General features: G+C 43.3%; 1 protein-coding gene across 2 annotated transcripts in view; it reads right to left on the bottom strand.

The window, feature by feature from the left end:
• NEURL1 (neuralized E3 ubiquitin protein ligase 1) overlaps positions 1-24,089 on the bottom strand; it is a 182,485-nt gene that overhangs the window by 2,212 nt on the left and 156,184 nt on the right. For both annotated transcript variants that reach the window (XM_018553409.1, XM_018553411.1), the window contains exons 4-5: positions 6,873-7,553; positions 316-465 (exon numbers count right to left, since the gene is read on the bottom strand). In XM_018553409.1, coding sequence (XP_018408911.1) covers positions 316-465; positions 6,873-7,553 — 831 coding nt within the window. The remainder of the gene's footprint in view (positions 1-315; positions 466-6,872; positions 7,554-24,089) is intronic.

Below are 24,089 nucleotides of genomic sequence, written 5' to 3'. Positions count from 1 at the left end.
CTGCCACTTACCTGTCCACAATCACTGTGGGGCTGCTGAAAGCTAAACAGTCTCTCCATAGAAAGCATTCCAGTTAGCCCACGCATTAGCAATAGAGCCCCCATTCATTGCTATGTAAAGGCCGTTGATTGTTGGTCTTAATGGTCGACAGCCTTCCCATAGGAATGAATGGGGGAACAACTCCACATGCACAGCTCACCCGGAATGCTTGCTGAACCATTCAAGCAATGACAGTGTATCCCCATAAGATTGTGATCTTTACATAAATATTCCTTTTCTGTTGTCATGGTGTACAGCAACATCTTGTGTACTTACCACTTATGGAATTACAAAGGGGCCCTGGCACACATGTGTTCAACACAGGGTCAGAGCTACCGCTGCACAGGGCTGTTGGGGTGCTGGGAACAGACGTTGGAGAACTTGGTGTTGATATGTCTCGATGGTCAGATGATGATACTGTGGAGCCTGGAAAATAAGATTATTGCTTACTTTAGGTATTAAAATTTCTGAAGTGTAAGATTTCTTCACAGTAGTTGCAGCACATGGAAGGATCAGGGAAACTGTAATTAAGATCAAAGCATATTATCCGATTCTTTCTTCAGTAAAACTATACCACATCCATGAACTATGTGTATTACAACACATAACAGAAGCCTCTGGTATACTACATTGGCTAAATGCATGCACAAAAGCTCCAGTGTGAGAGATGGCTGCAGGCAAGTTGGTCTAGGAGGAAGTCCTATTCAGGGCTGATAGATTACAATGACTGCTCAGACAGATTCCACTAAGTGCCCATAATCAATTACTGAAAATGAGGAAAAATGAAAAGATAATGTTCAATAATGGGGTATGACAAGCACTGAGTCGGGCTTCTGTATGGGCACATAACCGAGGGTCCTATTTGTCATTGTTGGTACAAGTGTTCTTGCTGCTCACTGAACAAGCACATGCTGTAGTGATATAAGCCAGATGCTTCAGCTACCAATTCCAGCACAGCTTGGGGGCTTCTAGTTTATAGAACTGAAAAATAAGATAGATATGTCTCACGGAATTTGCTTGAAACATTCAACTACCCCTTGCTTCTTTGTCAGTGTCAAATCCCCTAATTTAAGTGTAATTGTAGACTACACAGTAGAAAGACCCCTGATATGCTGGATGAGGAACCATTTAGTCTGTTTGTTCATTAGGAAGTGGGGGCATCTTGTCAGTTTACAATGATTTATAGGAAATATACCAGCAAATGGCTTCCTACTCTCTCTGTACTTAATGAATTTACCTTCAAGAGTCCTAAGCTGCCCATACACGGTAGAATTGTGTTTGAAACAATTAATTTTTACAATGTTTGTTCCATTTCCTAATAAGAAATTGAAAGAATAAAAAAGGTTTTCTGAAATTAACAATATTCTAAACAGTCAATTTGTTTCATTTTATTTGGGAAACTTCATTTCTAAATCAAACAACATTCATCAAGTCTCTGATGGCAGCATCGAATGTTCTGATGGCATTATCATATGAACGTTGGTATGATCGCCGACCCTAATCTACCAGTGTATGGCCAGCTTTACTTAGCTCTCTGCATTGAATTAATTTAGCTTGTGGTATCTTAAATATTCATAAAAAATAAGGACAAGCGAGGATCCGCCCCTTTTGGTCTAGGGTGTATCAACTGATTCATACTTCTAGGGAGCACTTAACCAACTTAAGCACTGTTGGTAAAAAAAACGGTGGTCTGCACACAGACTCAGTTTCGGCTGGTTACCCATATTTTTACTGAAGCTAGGCGGGTGATTGCACGAGCTTGGCGCTCCCCCACAGTCCCCTTTTCGGAAGTCAAGCATAGGGTCTCACAAGTCATGTTCTTTGAGAAAATGCCGGCTGTCCAGTCAGACACCCTTCCCATATTTGAGAAGATTTGGGAACCATTGATCGTTTCCTACATGCCTTCCACTTTTCACTTAGACTCGCTTGTCCTCTGAGTTCCCATATTCCTGCTATGCCCATTGAGTATGTACCACATGATGTCCCTGACATAGATGTAGGCCCAGTCCCTGTCCCACACCCTTACCATTCCTGCTTGCTTTTCTTCCCTGATTTACTCCCCTTTCCCTCTACATTACTTTACCTTGAGTCTCCTTGACAGGGCTTGAGTGCTGCAAGGGCCCTCATTGATGTTTATCCACCTTTTTTTTTTTAATGTATCATCTTGATTAATATATATCCTGATAGCCCGATAGGGTTTAATAGTTGCATGACTTGATTTGAATTTTGTACATTTTAATTGTATATGCAACACTGATCAATCTGTACTTTCACTACTATGTTGCTACTATGTTGTATTTACATTCCTTGTTTGAAAACTTTGAAAATCAATAAACATTGATGGAACAGAAAAAATAAGGACAAGCGAAGGTGAGAGATTCTGTCGAGGGAGATCTGGGACCAGGAGCAGCGATACTCAGTTCCATCACATGCACATAGGCTGTGGTATCCGGTTATCTCGATCACACTAACACATGTATTGTATTGTCAGCTTGTTCAGTCAGCTTTTTTCATCTTAATTTCTGTGCTGACAAATGGTGGGGACGTTATATCTCTGATTTCACAGAAACCTAAATTAAAAATAAACATTTTGACCAGATTAAGTATCTAAATCTAGGAACAAAAATATCATATATTGCAGCGTACCAGGCTTTTCATCTGTTCATCTTGCAAATAACACACTTCCTGTCCTAAAGTGACAACGCTCGCTAACTGTACACAATCCATGTAGTAGAAGTGTTGTCACTTTAAGACAGGACTACAGAAAGAAAACATCCCCCTCTTCTTTATAACACGTGGTAGGTGTTTTGTAGTCCAAATAAATGGCTAGTAACAATATAACAGCAGAGGAAGCTATAAACTCACAAGATTTTTGGCATTTTTTGCACTTATTGAACAGACACAACCAAACCCTTTCAATAGTACATTTAACGGATCAAAATAGAGCAAATACAAGTTTATATACACTTTACAGACAAAAGATATACCTTGTACATCCTTCAGCCCTTCCAGTGACAGACCTAAGGAATAAAGGGCCCAGGTGCAAGATTTTATCTTGGGTGCCCCCTGCCGGGGTGGGGGTGGATCTCACTGGTCCTCCAACCACCCCGGCGGTCACGGCACCAGAGGAGCTTACACTCTAATGTCTTCCCACAGTCTCACACTATTATTATACATTTATATAGCTCTGACATATACCACAGTGCTGTACAGAGAACACTGAGCCAGTCACATTAGTTTCTGAACAGAGAAACTTACACTCTAATGCAGAATGGCACCGGCTGTAGGGGACTACAAATCCCAGCAATATATTGTACAGCAATGTAGAACAGTATATAAATTGGACTCTGGACATGGCAACGCACTGGACTCTGGACATGGCAACGCACTGGACTCTGGACATGGCAACGCACTGGACTCTGGACATGGCAACGCACTGGACTCTGGACGCACTGGAGATCCTGCAGAGCCCATCTGAGACCCCACACAGCCCATCATATATCCTGCACAGCCCAGGGATACTCTCTATGGTGGGATCTTCAGGGTCTCAGGTGGGCTGGTCGGGGTCCCTTTCCCTGCACATGCAGCTTCTCACCTGCTAGCCTCCTCCACCGCCGGACCGGCGCTACTGGGCCCCAGCCCCTGCCTCCTCCACCTCCCCCCTGTCAGTGGGCTGCACCTCCAGTAGTTCCGCACCTGAGCCCTTCCTTCCGTGGCTAGTGCCTGCTAATCCCAGCTGTCAAAATGACAAGAACTTGCCCTATATCTCCCTATAACAACTTTCTTGTGTCATATTTACTTTTTTTCATTTATGTGCAGATCAAGAAGGTGACTGTTGATCTGCACAAATGGTAAGCTATTTGATAAGCTAAAGGACTGGGGGATAAAACAAATCAATAGAGGCTGGAGGAACTTAAAGGGTAGGTAAATCCTAACAATGAATTTCTCTTGTAGAGCCAAAATAAATCTCACCGCTCCAATTCCTTAGCCACCATCAGGACTCCCCAGGTGCTGGTCCAATAGGTGCATTTCCACCTTTCCACCTTAGTTTTTATACAAAAATGAAAAGCAGTATACAAACAGACCGCACTATCCAGAGAATTCCAGCACTGCACACCCCCAACCAACTACAACCTCTCACATGTTTCACCTGAAGGCTTTTTTACCTCTATGAAAAAGCCTTCGGGTGAAACATGTGAGAGGTTGTAGTTGGTTGGGGGTGTGCAGTGCTGGCATTTGTAGCTTTATACACTTTTTCACTGACATACTGGATTTGCTGTGAATTTTAATAAAGTCTGCAGTATTGGAATTCTCTGGATAGTGCAGTCTGTTCGTATACTAATGAATTTCTCTTATTTGCGTCCTGTTGAGGGGCAAGTTCACGTTTTTATACAAAAATGAAAAGGTTAACTAATTTAAAACATCCTTCACCCTCCAGCTTTGAGGTATGAATGGAATTCGGGGACATTATAAAGAGTGGGAGAGTGGATTATGTATGTCAGATCTAGGAGCAAGGTGGGGGTGAGAAAAGAGTGGAAGTGTGCTGGTACGGGGGTAGGAGAGGAGGGAGGTTGCATGCAGGCCATAGGTCAGGGTTTGGGGAGTTGTAAAGATGCATTGGTGAAAGCTGGGAAGGGGGAATGCCGATATGAATTGGGGGTGTGCACAGTGGCACAGAAGGTGGTGAGAGAAGGTAAGCTGCAGGCATATGGGTGCTAAGAGAAAGGGGGCTGCAGGTACAGTCAATGCGGAGAAAAGTGGGGCTACAGGTGCAATTGGTGCTGAGAAAGGAGGGGCCCAAAGAGATGGGGGCTGCAGGCTTGTTGGATGTTTAAAGAAGTGGCTGCAGGCATGTTGGATGTGGAGAGAAGGGGGTGCTGCAGACACTGTGGATTCTAAAAGGAGTAGTGGTGCAACGTGGTGGGTGTCGGATTGATGTATAGTGAGAGAAAGGGAAAGCAGGAAGGTGAGTGATGAAATAATGGGGGGGCTGCAGAATACATGTGTGCTGAGAGAAGGAGGTGTGCAGGCATGGTGGGTGTTAAGATGAGAGGGGGCTGCAGGTGTGCAGGCATGGTGGGTTGCATGGTCAGTGGTGAGAAAAGAGTGTGGGCCTGTTAGGTGGTTGGTGTAGTGGGTGTTGAGTGGAGGAAGCTGCAATTGCAGTGGGTTCTGAGAGAAGGGAGTTTCGTGCACAGTGAGTGGTAAGTATAGTGGTGGTGGAGATGTGATGAGTTCTGAAAGTAGGGGTAGTGCAAGTGCTGTAAAAGCTGATTATGTACAGTACAGAAGGATGGTTTTGGGTGATAGTGGTAGGGAAGGGAAGGGGGGGCAGGCTGACTGACAATGCAGGAGGGTGGGTAATAGTAGGGGAGACTTGGTGTAATAGTGGGGAGGGATGGCTGACATTGTAGGAAGGAGGGTATTAGGTGAATATTTAGAAAACTATTGTATATTGCTGTATCCAGTCCATATAAAAGACTGGCACACGTTAATACACAATACATAAAACACACATTGAGGAATTCCAGCAATAGTAAAGTACTTTGCTACTATTTGGTGAGGTCTGGTTGGCTGTAACCTCTTTACATTCCACTCATTTCCACAGTGAATTAGGTTGATTTTATGCCGTGGCTACACAATCTAGCACACTTTTTAGTTTCTGAGTTTAATTTTCTTCACTCTTTCCAGTATAATGTTTATTCATGTCCACTACTTCCTCTGACAGAAGTAATAAATAATATATGAGGTGGTAAATGCATTATTAACACAGTGCTACAACAATCACACGTACAGCTCAATATCAGAAAGTTGTTGTTAATGGAAAGGTATCAAGAATTGAGGGGGGGAGTGGCCCAGGGACAATGGCGGTGTAAGGTGTGTACACCTGTAGCTCCCACACCTCGCCTCAACAAGCATGGATTGAGATAGAAGAAACCGACAGCAAAGAACAGACCTGACTGACCTGACCGATGGGGGGGGGGGAATGGATGAAGGAGTGGGTATGATAGGGTTTTTTTATGAATAAACAGGGGAAGAGAAAAGGTATGGGGCCGTAATTGAGTGGCATCTCAGACCGTATAATGCTCTTTGCCCTCTCTCTTTATGGCTAAACAAGTAATGGTGAAAGGTTGGTTTATTATTTATTTAGTCACAAGTACTAGTATTTTTCATCTGTTATGATATATTTTTCACCTGTAATTAAGAATAAATTAAGAAATTTTAGACATGAAATAGCCATATATGTAGAGGTTAATGATATCATTCTGTAATTTATGGAATTGTATGTGAAATGACACAAATAAAAACTTATTCTGGAAAAAAAAAAGAATTGTTTTCACTGAATACATTACTAAGTTCATTATGAATTGTAAAGTCTTACTATTGGACTTTCCGGGTTCAATTCAGTCTACTGGTAATTTATACTAATAACTTAATCATTAAGGTTCATAAGCACAATGAGCAGTTGTTGCATGATACACAGATAAAAAGAATGCAAATGTCTTAGAGTATTTCATGCAACGATTTCACCAGAAAGCCTCAGGAAATTAACATTAAAATAATGAGGAGACTGATGTATGAAATGGTGCATACCAAGAGGAGGAAGAGGAAACATTTCAAATACTTCTCCCTCAGGAATGCTATGGTGGGTATCATGCTTTTGCACCCACATAATTGGCTGGGGGCAACACCTCTGGGTTTTTTTTCCCTGTAGGTTTAATAACCAAGTTCTAGTCAGTTTCTGTAAGAATGAGGATGTCAAACAAAGTTTATAACAGAATGATTGTAGTACATTAAATACACATCTAATAATGAAAAACAGAAGGCCTTACCCAATATACGTATTTGCATGATGGCTCCATGAAGACCAAAGAACATCCACAATGGTTGAGAACAGTCCACGCAGACCTGCATTCCAGTGCTACTGCCATTGTGACTTAAATGTAGTTCACCTTCTGTGTTTATCACAAACCCCAAGATGTCCCCGCTCTGAAGAGGAACCAGAACTCTACATACTGCCCAGAACTCCTTTCTGTCAACCAAAGACTCTGGATTATAAGGAAGGTCACTTGGTCTCAAAGTGCTGGGATCACAAGATGTCACACCATAAGACAGAGTCCCAGACCTCGCAGAGTTAGATTTGTTTATCTTGACAAATATGGTTTCGTTAATTCGCAGTGGTCTGTTGGTGAACACTAAAGTTCGCTCTTCTCGGGCATGCTCCAGCCTGGCCACAGTTTGATCATCTAACGTTTTGATGTGAGCCCCTCTAAGCTGATGGAACCGGAGATCACTCTCCAGCTGTGTGGGAAGCAGATGGGAATGTTGAGAGTTGAGTGAGTTTTGTGGGATAGGACACATGGTGGACATGGACTGAAAGTTTTCTTCTTGCAAGTTCAGGTCACACAGGCTGACAGACAAGCGGGTGTCTTCAGTTTCTCTTCTTAGAGATGGCCGTGGTATTGCAGTAAATGATCTTGGCCGTACACAATCCGGAGGAATCATCTCACTATCTGTACATAAAATAAAACCACAATTATAATCATTAAACTGCTCAACTGTAAAAAATACATTTACAAAATCTCTTAATCTGTTTTAATGAAACCAATTTATAAAATGCTTGTTGAAACCACGCTTCCAAATGCCCAAACCCTGCCTAGTTTTAGGCACCAAATCACTGCTCTGTTGGTAAACCATTATAACAAAATAAGCATGCATCATGCCGGGACTGTTTGTGATACATGGCTGCCCTGTAAATACAAAAGGAAACATGCAGAAATAAGTGAATACTTGCATAAAAATGTGTTTTTGCTGAACCAAAAGGCTTCGTAGATTTTGTACACCAACACTCCCTGCTGTCTCTCCTGTTTCTAAGCCCTTGTGTAAAAAAAAAAAAAAGCCACTCCACACAACTTTGTAAAATTTGGGTATAGTAGTTTAGGGTTTGATCACTGGAACTTCCATAATGGTACCAAGGGATCGCATCTGAATCTCATGCATAAAACCTGGTGGTGTGCTCCTTAGCAGATGGCTTCAAATAAGGCCAAAGTATTCATTAAGTGATGGAGGCAAATTTAGATCTGGTGCCTGCTCTTTGTGGTCGGATGAGCACCTTTCTTAGCATGGAGCTGGGTGAAGTATGCAATAAAGCTCAAAACAACTGCAATGTACTTTGTTTACTGAAATACAACTGAGAACAATACAATCTAATATATGTACTGTGCACCAGAAATGTGTGATGAGTGCTCCCTTTTGGGATTCTCAAGGATTGCCATGAGAGAAAAGGTTGCTCAGATCCCAATCTCTCAGCATACAGCTAGTGTGCAGAAGGAGCACGCCATGCTTACTTTAAGGATCTTGCTAATCTGTGACCTGTATTTTCATGTATATCTATAGTGGATCTATAGCCAAAACTTTTTTCAGGTTTGGATAGAGTGGTGGGAAAGGATCAGAACTCCTTTTAGGATTTATTGCCATCAGTGGCTCCGTTGGACAGATTTCTTTACTTTCTGTCTGGGAAAAAGATTGTCCTCAGGACAGGAAATGAGGGAAAATCTATCTACAAGCAACAAAGACAGAAGAATTCATGGTTTTTTTAAAGTTAAAGTGACATTAAACCCTGAGATTTTTTAACATAAACCAATAGTGTAATGTGTGACTTACTGTAATCCATGGTAGTTTCCCTTCTCTTTGCTGCTCTTCTTTTTAAATCCGTATCTCTTCTCATGCTTGGGGAGAACCTCCCTTTGCAGCTGAGTGCCTCTTCCTGTAGTGCTGGCTCAGGTTGTGAACCTTCACAAGGACCACATGTATCCATTTCAGAGACAAGGCAGTCTGCTGCAAAGGGAAGTTCTCCCCAAGCATGCGAAGAGATACAGATTTAAAAGGAAGAGCAGCAAAGAGAAGGGAAACTACCATGGATTACAGTAAGGCGCACATTACAGTATTGTTTTATGTTAAAAAAATCAGAGTTTAATGTCACTTTAAGTAGGGGAATGCTGGGAGTTTTGTCAGCATTTTATTGTTGTCTGCTTGCCTGGTGCAGGTAATCCCTCACTTCCTGTCTGGTAAAACATCCAGGGAAAGAAAGTGAAGGGTAATCTCTCTAACTGAGCCATGGATAGCAGTAAAACATGACAGGGGTTCTAACCTTTCTCAATTCTAAAACTAAAAAAAGAGTTTTGGCTAGAGATACACTTTAAGCTTATGTGTGTGAGAAATGGGTCAGCATTTGTGGTTAATGAACACCTATATATATTCCCATTTCTAAAGGTCCCAGCTTAACAGAATTCTTGGAGTGCGGATACATCTACATTCTGAAGCATGAAACCTGAGGTTTACCCTCAGTCAACTTTCCATAGTAGTTCGTGTCTATGAATTACTTTTGAAAGACAATTGCAATGCGGATTTATAGATTTTTGAGAAACTGGGCTATCTGTCTGAACTGAACTGAAATTGGAAACTAGAAGCTGCCTTCCAGAATTAGAAACTAACCAGATAAAGCGCAGGTATGTTTCATGGTAAATTAAATATTATCTGTTTAATGTGGAACTGAACATGAGCCCTGTGGCCGGGAGACAAAAATATTCCACAGTGTAATCTTAAATCTTACAATGTTCTGTTTTATTACTGTCTGGCAGGATTTCTACACTGAATCTGGGATCTTCAGCATGTGAACTTTCCAAGCCCAGGACCTTTTTTTTTAAATTAACTGATGACTAAGCAGTAAAGTAAAACAATATCCAGTCTGAGCCAGAAACTATACAGATACTGAACTGCAATACTCAATATTCACAGACAGCATGGGATATGGTGCAGATTCACAAACCAGTCCAACGGACCTTCAACCTGCTTCCAAATGTTGTAAGTGCTGCCATTTCAATGATCCCTTGTATTTATCTAAATGTTGGTTTTCAACATGTTGTGTGTGCCACAGGTAATTTGTAATGGGATGTCTTTGTCAGTAACAGTGTGATGGTGCAATAGATAATGGCTGACTACAGATTTAAAGGCCTTGTAAAATGTGTGTGTGTGTATATATTAGGGAAAATTGTTATCATACTTACCGTAATTTTCTTTTCCTGGCTCACCCTCATGTCAACATACTCACAGGTCAGCTCCACCCCTCTGAGCCACAGGACCACCTCTATCCAGATCATAAAAGTCAGCCCCCTCCAACCCCCTGTTCACTAACAAGACGAGCAACAAGCTCCCAAGGGGAGGGAACTTATGCTGACATGAGGATGAGCCAGGAAAAGAAAATTACGGTAAAGTATAACAATTTTCCGTATTCCTGGCTCACCTCATGTCAGCATACTCACAGGATACAGCAAGCTTACCACTAAAAGGGAGGGAAAATAAGATACCATACATAAAATACAACACTGGAATGCTGCAAAAATAGAAAGAGTTCATTTGGACCTAGCTGAAGAAAGGAAGGAGGACCCAAATCTGGCCAGCTTAGGTGCTGCCACATCTACTTTGTAATGTTTCACAAACATGTTCTGTGAACTCCAACGAGCTGTTTTGCAGATATCCTCCATGGATATCTTGGCATATGATGCCCAAGAAGTTGCTACTCCCCTAGTCGAGTGGGCTCGCACTTCCGCCGGAGGAGTAAGACCCTGTGTCAGGTCCGTGGGACATGCCGAGCCCCGTTCCGAGTCCCTGTGCGGGGACGCACACAGAGGGGACGTCCACCGGCTGCGCAGATGCCAGAAGGCCCGGCGGGAACCGCCCTGCGCGGCGTGACGTCATTGCGCCGATACGGGCCGGTGACATCACGCTGGTGCATGCGTAGAGATGCATCCTCGGCCTATATTAAGCAGGACGCCAATTCAGTGCTGAGTGATCTTCAGCCAGCACTGGAGGTCCCTGCTGTGCTCCTGTTTCTGTTTTACTGGCGATTTCTCCCTCCTTGCTCCTGTCCCTATCCTATTGATACTGTCTATTATTGTATTGACCCGGCTTGTCTCTGGACGCTCTCTCTGGATTAACCACTTGTACCTTGCTGCCCGCTTGTTATTGACCCGTCTTGTCTCTGGATGCTCTCTCTGGATTAACCCCTTGTACCTTGCTGCCCGCCTGTTATTGACCCAGCTTGTCTCTGACGCTCCCATTGGCTTACCCCTTCAAGCACGACGGACTATTCTGTCAGGTGGCCAATCAACCTTGTGACCAAGGATCCGCATCTGGCACCCGTGCATCTCCTGCCTGAGCACACTGTTTTCAACCCCAGTGGTCAGACGGGGTTGCAAGGGAGGTCCTTCTCGTCACTTCGGGCCCACACCACAATCCTAACACCCTGCTTTACATATGCCGCCTTGATCACTGCATGGATCCACATGGATAGTTTATTTGGAGTCGCCTCACACCCCTTCTTGGGGCCCCTTGGCAACACGAATAGTCTTATCAGATTTCTGAAATTTAATAGTCCCGTGAAGATATTCTTTCAATATATCAACTAAATCCAAAGCTGGCAAGAGGTCCACGTTCAAGTTTTCCGGTAGGCATTTACATCCTGGTAGGATAATCTCCCAGTCTGCATGAAAATCCAAAGTCACCTTGGGCTAAACTTGGGAGATGGCCTTAAAATTACTTTATCTTCTAATAGAAAACAAAAGAGCTCTTTATATGAAAGTGCTGCCAGCTTTGACACTCTTTGCCAAGGTTATAGCCGTCAGGAACACTAATCTTAGCATGAGGGACCATAAAGTGCACTCAGTTAAAGGATGATACGGAGAAGCTGTAAAGGTCTGCAGGATTAGGTCCAAATCACAGGATGGAAAAAGATCTCCTCAGAGGTCGCAATTTCAGGGCGCCCTCATAAATCTTAACAATGGATTGTCTGCCCAGGTGACTCCAATTTACGCAAATAAAGCTGAAATCTGGACTCTTAATGAATTGTATGCCAGTCCAGCATCTAAGGCTGACTCCAAGAAATCAAGTATCTCAGAAAGTTCTGCCTGCAAGGGAGAAAACTGATTTTGATCTGCAAACTTTAGAAACTTATTCCAAATCCTGGAGTATGTTGCATTTGTACACAGACCTCTGGACTGCATTAAAGTGATAAGCCCTGGTCTCTCCATCTCTGCCAGATGCAGTCTCTTGGGATTGGGGTGTTGCCATTGTCCTTGCACCAGAAGGTCCTTCCTGTCTGGGAAAAACCACGGAGGAGCCACCTCCATCTGTTGCAGAAGCGGGAACCAAGGCCTCTTTGGCCAGAATGGTAGAATTAGAATTATCCTCACCTCCTGGTAGATATTTTTGCAACGCTTGAGGGCTAAAGGCAATGGAGGGAACAAATAGGCCAGGGGAAAGTTCCATACTATGGAGAACGCATCTCGGGCCAGCGCCATGCGACATCTGCCCCTCGAAAAAGAAAAATAGGGGAACATTTGCATTCTGCAGTGTAACCATCAGGTCGACAAGTTGGGTCCCCCACTTCTGGAATACAGGCCTCATGTATTTCAAATTCATCCCTCATTCATGGTCGTCTGGAAACACCCTGCTCAAATGATCTGCCAGTCTGTTCTCCACTCCCAGCAGGTAGGCTTCCGTAATTGCTAGTACATGACTCTCCACCCAAGAAAAAAATCTTATTTGCCAAGCATAGTAGCGGTATACTCCTGGTCCCTCCTTGTCTCACCATATAAGAGACAGCTGTCCTGTTGTCCATCATTAGCCTGACTTGCTTATGTAGTAGGATGAGTTAGAAGGCTCTCAGAGCCAGAGAGGCCACCTTTAACTCCAGGCAATTTTAATGAAGCCAGGACCACAGAGACAGCAGACTCGGGAGCAGCGTCCTGCCGAGCATTCCGGTTCCTCCCCCTGCGTCCCGCCGCCTCCATGACAACCTTCATGGTTGTGTAGCTCAAGGGGGGAGGATGCTGAGGAAGGACACACGAGGACGCACTTGTATTGTGGTACAGCGTCCCACCGCAGCTATGGAAACGGACCGTCCGAGACTGAGGACAACCTCAGCCGCAGCACAGGAAGGAGGAGACATGTAACAAAATAGAATAGACAGGCTAGCAGCTCCCCTGCCAGGTTCAATCAGAAGTTTATTCTGAAAACCTATACCCCCATACCCAGAGAACCCACTCCCAAGGAGCTTTACAACCAGCAGAGGGGTCATCCAATCTTGGAGAGGCTGAACACGGCTCGGAATAGTAGGGAGGATTTCCATAGAATTTCAGTAAGATTGTCGTGGCCTGGAGTGAGGACGGAAAGACAACAGGGGGTGGGGGGGCTGTCTTTTATAATGTGGTTAAAGGTGGTCCTGTGGGGGTCAGAGGGGTGGAGCTGACGCGCGAGTATGCTGAGAGAGAGAGTAAACTCTCAGTTATCCAGTATTCAACTAACCAGAACTCTCATCTAACCAGAAAAAAAATCCCTGTGTACTCACTGCTCTGCGGCATGTTATATCCTGAAAATGATTGTGTGTCTATTTGTCTTAATTTGCTTTGTATTACAGTACTGCATTTCAATGTTGATATGAAGTCAATAAGAGATTATGTTATGGTATAGTATGGGGTATGGCATTAGTTAGACCTATGTTTGATAGTAACTCTCAAGCAGCCAGAAACTACAGTTATCCAGAATCTACCAATCCCCGTGGATGCCGTATAACGGGGAGTTTACTGTACTAACTCCTTACAAATTATTTTGCATAGAGGTTTTCTAGAACTGGAACTGACCATCAATCTCTATAAGACATCTTGACGCAGACCCCAACTACGTGACAGCAGCTTGGGGACACCAATAATAGTGGTTATAGGAGCAGTGCTTCAGAAGAAGCTGAACAATGAACATAGACTGCATGGTATGCAATGTATGTTCCTGTCGTCAGGGCATTCTTATTTGCAAGAAAGACCACAGCTCCAGTACCCATGCTCTTACTTTTCTTTTAGATTTAAACCTACAGCTCACCTTCAAATAATGTTGTGTATGTACAAGTCAGTGTAAATACTAGTGGTAGTTACAGGAGCTATAAATAGGTTTCCATCAGGGCCATTTAATTCTATTCATCATATGACTTCAGCGCTTATTAAAAGAGACTATTTTCTGCTGTCTTAGAATACACTGAGCTAAATTCTGTACAGTCAATCTATTCTTGCCCATGAAATGTCAGGCATCACGCTACTGAAAAACCAACAGCAACATATTGACCTCGGTCCAGCTTTTATTCTTCCACAAGGAGAAACAGATTGCTCAGACAATAAAGCTACAGTATACAAATCTACAAAAACTCAGTTTTCTCATTAATGGCAATCTAGGACGATCACTTGTATTACTGATCACTCAAATTGAAATCCAATGAATTGAATTTAGCAATGCATCAAATTCTCACGTACATTTTATTAGCGCAGAAGGCTAAACACACATACGAGATGACCGTTGCCAAATTATGTGTATGAGCTCACAAACGGATACCAACTACAGGGGGATCAGTGATCAAACAGTGAAAATACACTTTCCCTATTCCCTGTTGCCCTGGTAAGCCGGCGATGAGGGTTCTGTTTGTGCCACCTCTCTGCATGGGCTAAACATAAATGTGAGGCTGAGCTGAAGTTTGTATTTATGACCCTGGCAGTAGACGCAAGTGCCTGAGAACAGTTTGATTGGACTGCATATTATACTGCCCCCTGCTATGTAATAACCTTGTGTTCCAACCTGTGGCTCTTTGTCACTTACCATGCAGCCCTGGGGGCCACTGCAGACAGTAACCTGTATTTTGGTCTTTACTCAAAACAGTACAAGGAAATATATTCTTTAGACTGGTTTCTAGTACTTATATGGTTTGTTTTATTTATTACCCTTTTTCTTTGTTCCCCCCTCTGATCTTTTGTAATGAAAAGGTTTTTTTTTTAAAATGAAATATTTTTAGTAGATCCTCCAGAATAAATCAGCTTTCTTTAGCTGAGAAGTCCCCAATGCTAGTCCTGTCTTGGAAAAATCCCATGATCCTGACAAAGCCGACCTGTCTCAATCTGTAAAGCTGGCAAAAACAATTTGATGGCATTGGAGTATCTCACACATCTAGACACTGCTTTAAATGACAGCTAAAAATAGATTGGAAGTATAATATAGACTGTAACCGGATTACCCAAATCGTACTTCTTCAGTACTAAATATATTTTTAAAAATATTTAACTGCAGGTTAAAAAAAAAAAAAATCACATTTAAATAAATATTTGATTTGATATGAACTTTCCAAGATGTGTGAAACGTATAAAAGATATGAAATAAATAGGAATTACCCGACTGCCTGTTCTAATGTGACACTATAAATGTATAGGTGGTACCTGCAACACCAGCATACGTTGTATCTGAAGAGAAACAATAATGTGTGATTTTAATGATCACTGCAGCAATTGTTTAAAGGGATATATATATACATCAGACGGTGCAGTCCCTGGCCTCTACAACCTTGTGCATAAATCCCTCACTATGAGAAATAATTTTATCATTAACCTTCTTTAAAAATTGCTTGAATCAGTGAATTAGGAATGACTCCCTGTGCCCTGGAACCATCTGTTCTGCTCACACACAGTCTCTGAAATGAGAAGACAAAAGCACCAAGGCTGCTGACCATGAAGATAAACATGCACCTTTTGTTGGCATTTGAGTGGTTTCTAAGAGACAAGCTCCCAGCACCTTTGTCACCATGAAACACACACTTTGCACAGCCGTTTCCATGGCTATGCACATATATCATGAGCCTCAGCTTTCCATCCCTTCCATCCACCTCTCTAAATTTTCCACTGTCATTGAGCAGAACTGCCTAGTGTTCAGTCTGCATGAAAGGAGAATTTAATGGACAGGCCTGCAGCATCTGCTCCTTTCACTGTCCTGCTCACATAGGTGCGGACTGGATTCTGCAAAGGCAGAGTATAATTTGTTTAATATATCTCACATGACATTAAATTTATTATCCAAGGAATACAGTTTTACGGGTCCAAAAATATCACACCCTGCAGAAAATCAGGGGTTCCCCAATACTGAAGCGCAAAGACTTGATAATTATTTTGCCTGCAGTGACTATTGGCCTTATTTATCAAAGTTCCCACCATAAAAACTGCCTAACCCCACAACTAATCCTATTCTAATTGTATTTCTACAGCAATTTTTTTTTTTTTTACAAATTATCCAACTGCTCCTCCTTATAAAACAATATTGTCTGCTATGGTGTTGGTGTTAAAAGAGAAATAAAGCAAAACCTATTTTTTAGCTTTAGTCATTTTTTGGTTCACAGGAGGACATTTTACTAATCTAATGTAACCCAAAGTCAGCATATAGCAGGATACTGCCTGTTATTTGCTGGCCATGTAGAGCCGCGCTGTTGCCGGGAAAGATCCTGACAATATTTTCAGAATCCACCCCGCCGCCTTATTGACAGCTTGGCTCTGCCTCTCTAGAGCCAGTGCTAGCCCCCTCCCCTGCCGGTCCCTTCAATGATCACTGGAGGAACAGAGAGAGGGGAGGGGGATTCCCTGCGGAGATGATGACTGAATGACACACTGAACGTACGTTCGTTCAGCTCTTGATCCATAGAGATGGCTCTAAGTATTGGGAAGAATATATTTTTCTCTCTGAATACTTCTCCTTTAATACTTTTTGACAGAGCCTGCTGGTCTATTCTGTTCAATGGTATGGCAGATGTTTACACAGAACACCAAGTTCCGGTATCTTTTGAATTAATCTGGAATGGAGATAAAGTAGGCACACCACTGAAGTGCTCATGGCAGATGTAACATGACATAAACGAGAAATAAAGTATGAGTAACAAGGAAATGTCACAGTGTATCTGTGTGTGACAGCTGTTCATTGATTCCTCCCTAAATGCCTTACTGCAGCAGAGTCAATGCTTGCTAACCACTGGAGGACAAGAGTAACTTATTAACCATTTTTCTTGGATTGCTGCATATTGTATAGACCAACAAGGTTACAGAGGTGTACTTTACCTGCATCATTAGCACTAGACATGTGCGATTCGTTTCGAATCAAAATTCGTACGAATTTTCCTGAAATTCCGAATTTCGGAGCATCCGAAATCCGAATAGCAGTTTCCGAATTATATCCGAAATACGAAATTCCGTTAACAAATTTCGGATCCGAATTTCTTTGAAACAGGAACTAATATTACCCATGTAAATGAGGTTGAACAGCATGACAAGATTTTTTTAAATCCGAGATACGGATCCGCTGCTGCTGATGCATTACAATACGCAGTTACACACACAGGCAGGCAATACGAAATTCCGTTGACGTATTTTCGTTCCGTTACGAACATTCGTTATATTGAAGGTAAAAAGCAAAGTACATTTATATTGGAGTTGATGGTAGTTTTTTTTAAAGTCCGAAATACGGAATTCGGAATCCGTTAACGGAATTCGTATTTCGGATAAAAAAACTACCACTCCAATATTAACAAAGTTATTTTGCTTTTTAACTTAATCATAACGAATGTTCGTAAAGTTACGAAAATATAACCGCCACTAACGAAAATTCGTATTTCGTACGAATCCGAATCTGAATTGAGTTCAGTTACGAATTACGAAATAACGGGTATTCCGAAACGAAACAGAACTAATTTTTTGAAGGCGCACAAGTCTAATTAGCACTGCAGATAATAGAACACCACATTATACACACATACAACAGAATGAGTATACATGGATTTGCTACATTATATTCATTTGAATAGCATCCCTTTTAAGAAAATGAAATAAAAAAATGTGTGTGCATGCTTACAAGTTATGCCAACCATAACCAGAGACAATTGGGCAGTGTATGGGTAATTGCCTGCGAGAAATATTTGTGATTACCAGTAGTGCGCGTTATCGCACACATGGATTTTACACTATGGGGTAGTTTCTAAACCCAGACTTTCCTTTCCTACCCTCCCCCCACCCAAAGCAGGAAAAAGCTAAACTGAGAATTAGTTGTTATGTTCTCGGAGTGGGAGAGCAAGGAGCTAATAAGTTCACGTGCTAACAAGGAGAATGCTGATAGGAGGTATGACAGATGAGGTCATCGCTCTTCTACTTCTCTTTCAGTGTCCAGTCACAGGCTGGGGGTGGGTCCATGACAGCCTGAGCTCAAAAAAAGTAAGTTGAATCATGCTGGCTGTCATTCAACCAGGAATACTTCCAGGAGGACATCAAGTGGCAAAAATGTACTGCGGGGAAATACTCTGGATTTAAGGCAAGTATTGCAGGAAAGTAGATTTTTTTTCCAATTTATCTTTTAATCGGCTATTCATGATGTGCCTGGAGTTCTGCTTTAATAATGTATACATATTCCCTTGGCTTGTTATGTGTGCTCCAAACCTGCATCAATATGGCCCCATCCTCTGAGGACACGATTTATGAAAATGTGCCTATACAGATGCAGTTAACAAGAACAGGTAAATATTTCACCAAGATCTATCGCAGAAACCAATTCTTCAACAACTTGCATCCCATAAGTCTTAGGGCCCCGTCACACTATATCCAGTGCGTTCTAGCGCGGTTATAGCCCGAAACGCACTGGATCGCATAGAGGGGGCATGGCATTCTAGGGGGCATGGAGGTGCCATACATGTCAAATGCATCGCAAACACGCCCCCCCCCCGGTGATCAGCCACACCGGAACATGAAGTACAGGAATGCCCTGTGTCCCGGTGCAGTGCGATCGGAAAAAATGCTGCATGTACTATTTTTTCCAATTGTACTGCACCAGAACGGAAGGCATTCCTGTACCACGTGTTCAGTGTCCTTCCGCCCAGAACGCGGCATGGGTTTTCAGTTTTATACCACTCTATGGGAATGCAGAACCCCCTTGAAGCATGTCAGAAGGAGATGAACTGCAGGCAAATGCACCTGTTAATGATTTTGGAATGCCACTGAAACAAGCACAAAGCCCATCAACACATGCCCTAAAACCTCTAGAGTATGTTAGAGATTTAAATTTGGTAGGCATTTGTCTTTTCTCAACTTATACAAATTGTTCACACTAGATGCAGCTTTTATTATATATGTACTGTATTTTGATGTCATAGGAGGGAAAATATAATTCACTAATAAAATATTGGACCGTTTTTTCCTCTCTTTATGGAATGGCAGCTTTTATAAAATGTTATTTTTTTCCAAACTGTTTTTTTTTTTTATTGTTGTGCTGTTTTTTCCCCCTTAAAAATACTAGAGATCCTTATGACTTGGGCCATTCACTTAGATAGAGCCACAGGTTGTATACTTGTTAGCTGACCATTGTTTTGGCACCAAATGAAAACAACACAAATCACCACTATGGTACATTTAATTTGAACACTTTGTACGGACTTGCCCATTGCTTTTTGACTCTTGTTAATTTGCTACCATGGATCTTATTGCATTAACAAAAACAAAAAATGTTTTCAGAACATGATGGAACTGATACCAGACCTTTCACAATCCTGGTTCTCCTGTTTCAATTTAATGGCGTCTATGAACAAGGAATACTCAATTGTAAAAATGCCAGATAGGACTTTGTGCCAAGTATCATTGGTATGAAGGACACACAGTAAATATTCAGATTCTTTGGACTACTCTCTAAACATATAGACAGAGAAATGCTTTGTTAAGATCAATGCATCTTTACAGAGTAATTTCAGTCACATGCATGGAACACTAGCAGTCCTACTGATCATATGTATTCTGTCCAGGATTTACAGTAAAACCTTTCCACTACTTTATTATCCATCTTCCAAAAGAAATACTTTATCATTTCTGACGATACAGTCTAAAGTCGGCCATACACTAATCGTACAAGAAAAAAAATGCTCAACTTACCATCACCCCCCTCCCCTCCCCTCCCCAAGTGTCAGAAGCCTTTAATATTGGTCTGTATCAAGTTGAGCAACTCATGGGAAAAATGGGACCCATTTATTGGAGCATAAATAGTAACTAGGGATGCACCAATATATCGTCCGAAAATTGCACTTTTGGCTACATGCCAAAAGTGCAATTTTTCTGCCGAGACGTCGGCGCATCCCTGCTTTATTTCCTCCCCGCTGGGTGCTGCTCTGTGTGCCAGCGGGGAGAAGAGAATGTGTGACAGCCAGCCGAGCTCTGCGGGAGGAGAGCTATGTGAGCGGCTGGCATCTCTCCTCAGACACCGCTCAGCCTCCTATCACACTCCGGCAGAGGTGTGTGTGGGCGGAGACAGACCACGCTGTCACCGGAGGCTGAGCTCTCCTCCCTTCTCCGCTCGCTCAGCCTCCTGTGACAGCGTGTCAGAGGAGAGCCAATGCAAACACTCAGCGATCAGTGAGTGTTTGTAGATAATTGAGGATATAGCATGTTGACTGTATCCTCAATTATGAATGAATGGGAAGTGATCTACATCACCTCCTGTTCATTCATAGTTAGTGGTTATAGTAAACACACAATGTTCTCAAGTTATCAGTGAACAGGAACACTCAGTATAGAGGATTCCTATTCATTGATAACAGGGGATACAGAAAAAGGGATAGAGGACTTTGTGTCCTCAATCTCTTTTTCTATTTTAAAAGGGAAATATCAGGGGTCTGTTTAGACCCCTAATATTTCCCCGAAGTCCCTAAAAGTAAAGTAAAACATATAAAAAAATGAATTTGTATAAAAAAATTTAATATAAAAAATTAAAATAAAAAACATTTTCGGTTTCGGCCTGACAATTTTTTTTACTTCGGTTTTGAAATTTATTTTGGTGCATCTCTAATAGTAACTATAGTAATATAGGAGTCACGGATTTGGCCCACCAGTAGTAGGTAGTGCCCCTCTGGATCAGCTATCTTAAGGTCACAGATAAATGGAATTGAGCGTTTAAAGCCAGTCAATATCCCTTTTGTTTAGTGGAGGCACTTGTGGAAAAGATTTCAAGTGGCAGCTAGGGGGAGCCACAGTTATATACGGAGTGACTTTGCATTGGGCTTTGCTGGTTCAATAATGAAGAATCCCTGTTGCCAGAATGAGGTTCTTTCCTGTTCAAGAAGATCGGTCACAATCTCCCTTGTTGAAGCCTAGAACAGAGAGGTGGTCATTGGCTTTGTCTTTTGTGGCAACTATGTGCGTCTTACCTTGGTATGTAAACAGCATCATATAGGAGAAGCTCCAGCAGTGCTGAATATTAGGGATGCGCCGATACCAGTTTTTCGGTATCGAGTATGAGTACCGATACTTTGTTCGACACCAAGTACTGATACTGGTGCTTCTGCTGGCATGGAGCCGGCCTCTCGGGCAATCTGATGATCGGCTCCATGTTTTCTGTCCGGCTTGATTGTGCTTGGCCGGGAAACCGACTTCCCAGCCAATCAGCATCGAGATGGCTTCCCGGCCAATCAGGAAGACAGGCGGCGAGTAATAACCTGCCTCCCAGCTTCCTGATTGGCCAGAAAGCCAGCTCGATTCTAAGATTTGAGTGCCTTGCACAGTTCCATGTCCATCTCATTTGTATTGTATTGACTCGGATTTCAGGTTATTTCCTCCTCATGTCTTTCCAGCATGGTGCTTGCATTGTTCATACAACCTTGTAATTGTGTAGTGCAATGGAGACCAGGGCCTTTTAAAATACTGCTTGGAATCTGTCAAGCAGAGACTGTAGATTCTCTTGTTCCCGTTTAGGGAATTTAAACAGGGCAGGCAATTTGTCAGGGAACAAGTCGAGGTCGCCCTGCTTACTTGTGCTCATCTTACTGCAGGCTGGGCTTCCTGGTGCCATTTTGTGTGTCACTTGTGGCAAGGCCATGTGCTCTGCTGATTTCCCCTGGAGTCACTTCTGGCTTTGCAATGTAACGCCCATGCTTCCTCCCGTCTCCTGGATGCAGAGCCGTAGCTAGCTCCTTTTGCGCTCGAGGCAAGAATAGAAAATTGTGCCCCCCCCCAACAGACGTGTGATGTCACTCGACGCCGCACACACGCTGCATCATGTGATGTCATGTGCCCCACCTGCAGGTGCGCATGTGCAGAATGCGCTGATGGACAAATCCAAAATAGCGTAAAAATTTGTTTTGTTTGAAGAAAGTAATTAAAACATTTTTGGTTTCCGTTCATTTAGTCCAAAACTAATTTTTTGCCTTTTGAGCGCTGTCACTTCAGGATGGCCGAGCAGTGAGGAGAGAAAGTGTCAGACCCAGGCCGAGCGTGTCTTTCCCTTTCTCCTCATCGGATTTTTCATCGGATCCCTGCTGCCTCTGCCCATACAGGTGGGGGGAGAGCAGTGGGGATCTGAGGAGAAGCTAGAGCCTGTGCTGCCCCTCTTCTCTCTGCCAAGGTGTGGCTGTGTTGGCCACATGGCGCCCCTTTTGCCATGGTGCCCTGTGCTTGCCATGGCAACAGGAGCGAGGGGAGCGCAGCCAGGATGGCCCTGGCTGTGCCCCCCTCTCAGCTGCACCTGAGGTGAGTGCCTCACTCGCCCCATGGTAGCTACAGCCCTGCCTGGATGTGTGAGGTGTATCATGCAGGCAAAGTGCATTTCCCCCTGAATTGCTTGACTGATGGCTTGAATACTCATGGGTGATGTGGAGCCAGAATAACCCAGACCCCAGTGGCGTAACAACCGGGGGGGGCAGGCGGGGCAAAAGCCCCGGGCGCATAGATGGGGGGGCGCCGGCCAGTGACAAGCTGGATCCGGCGAACAGGGGTGGACTGTGACCATAAGGGGGCCCATCTTCTTTCTTCCTACCTGGAGATGCAGGATGCCTAGTCTTTGGTCTCTTTCCCTCCCCCGTTCCCTTCATGGTTTCCTTCTCTCTCCCCCCCCCCTGCTGTTTCTTGCAGAGATTGGAGATCGGGACTTCAGTGATCACCCGACCTCTGCCTAGCAACTGACGACGCGGGTGGGCGGGCCGGCCAGTCTAAAAAAACATGACAGGCTCCCTGCTTTGGAGACAGACAGAGCCTCACTGCACTGCTCCTCCCATGCCACTGTATAGCTCATGGGAGCAGGGGACACCTCTGCAACAACGCGGGCAGCTTCCTCCCCCCTCCTTCCCCCATTCATTCAACCTGTTTGAAACAGCAACCACAGGTATGTTTATACCTAAGCACATGTGGACGTTAAATTTTTATTTTCTTTTGTTTTTGTGCATGTTATTACACAATTGCTTCTTTTTAGGGATGCACCGATACCAGTGTCGGTATTGGTGCCAATACTGAGCATTTTAACCAGTATGCCCCAATACTAAGCACCAATACCGACACGTAACTTTTCTTATTTATTACATTTTTTAATACGTTCAGCTTCCCTTAGGTCCCTCACTTGCTGGAACCTCATGGCGCCTGTCTGTTTACAGCGCCAGTCGCATATCTCCTCCTTCCCACCACCCACACGCACAGCCCTGGTGAGACCGCACACAGCCCTGGTGAGACCGCACACAGCCCAGGTCAGACAATGCACAACCTCGAGAGCCCCTGCACAGCCTTGGTCAAACTCTACACAGCCCTGGGGAGACCCCACACAGCCCTACGTATGTATGTAGCTTCATATTATTATTCGGCATTGCTGTACAATGTAATGCTGTAATTTGTAGTCCTCTACAGCTGTAGGTATTCTGCATTGCTGTAAAATGTCTTCCTGGGATTTGTAGTCCTCTATAGATGATGGTAATTTGCATAGCTGTATAATATATTGCTGAGATTTGAAGTCCCTCTACAAATTGGAGCCAGTGGCAGATCTACCAGGGTTGCAGCTGTGACAGGGCCCTGGCTCTCCACCACTGTCCTAAAACCACTAGTATGTATTATTTCAGAAAAACTGTCACGACACTGAAAAAAAGTATTGATTATTGGTATTGGCGAGTACTTTTTTCAGAAAGAGGCACTCAGTCCGAAAAAAATAGTATTGCTGCATCTGGGGTTGGGAAGTGGGGGGAGGCAGGTGTTGGAGGCAGGAGGGTTGTGGAGGCCCACAAGCAAATTCTTGCCCAGGTCCAATTAATATTAAATATGGACCCGGGTATTGTATTACTAGTACTTTCAGGCGGACATAATTAATACAGCCTCATGTCATACAGTGAACTACAAGTTCCAGCATGCCCTCATTGTCCC

The sequence above is a fragment of the Nanorana parkeri genome, unplaced genomic scaffold, assembly GCF_000935625.1.
Source record: "Nanorana parkeri isolate BGI_ZX_2015 unplaced genomic scaffold, ASM93562v1 scaffold119, whole genome shotgun sequence".
Lineage (NCBI taxonomy): Eukaryota > Metazoa > Chordata > Amphibia > Anura > Dicroglossidae > Nanorana > Nanorana parkeri.
The sequence above is the reverse complement of the archived record's forward strand: the minus strand, read 5'-3'. Positions and strand labels throughout refer to the sequence as shown.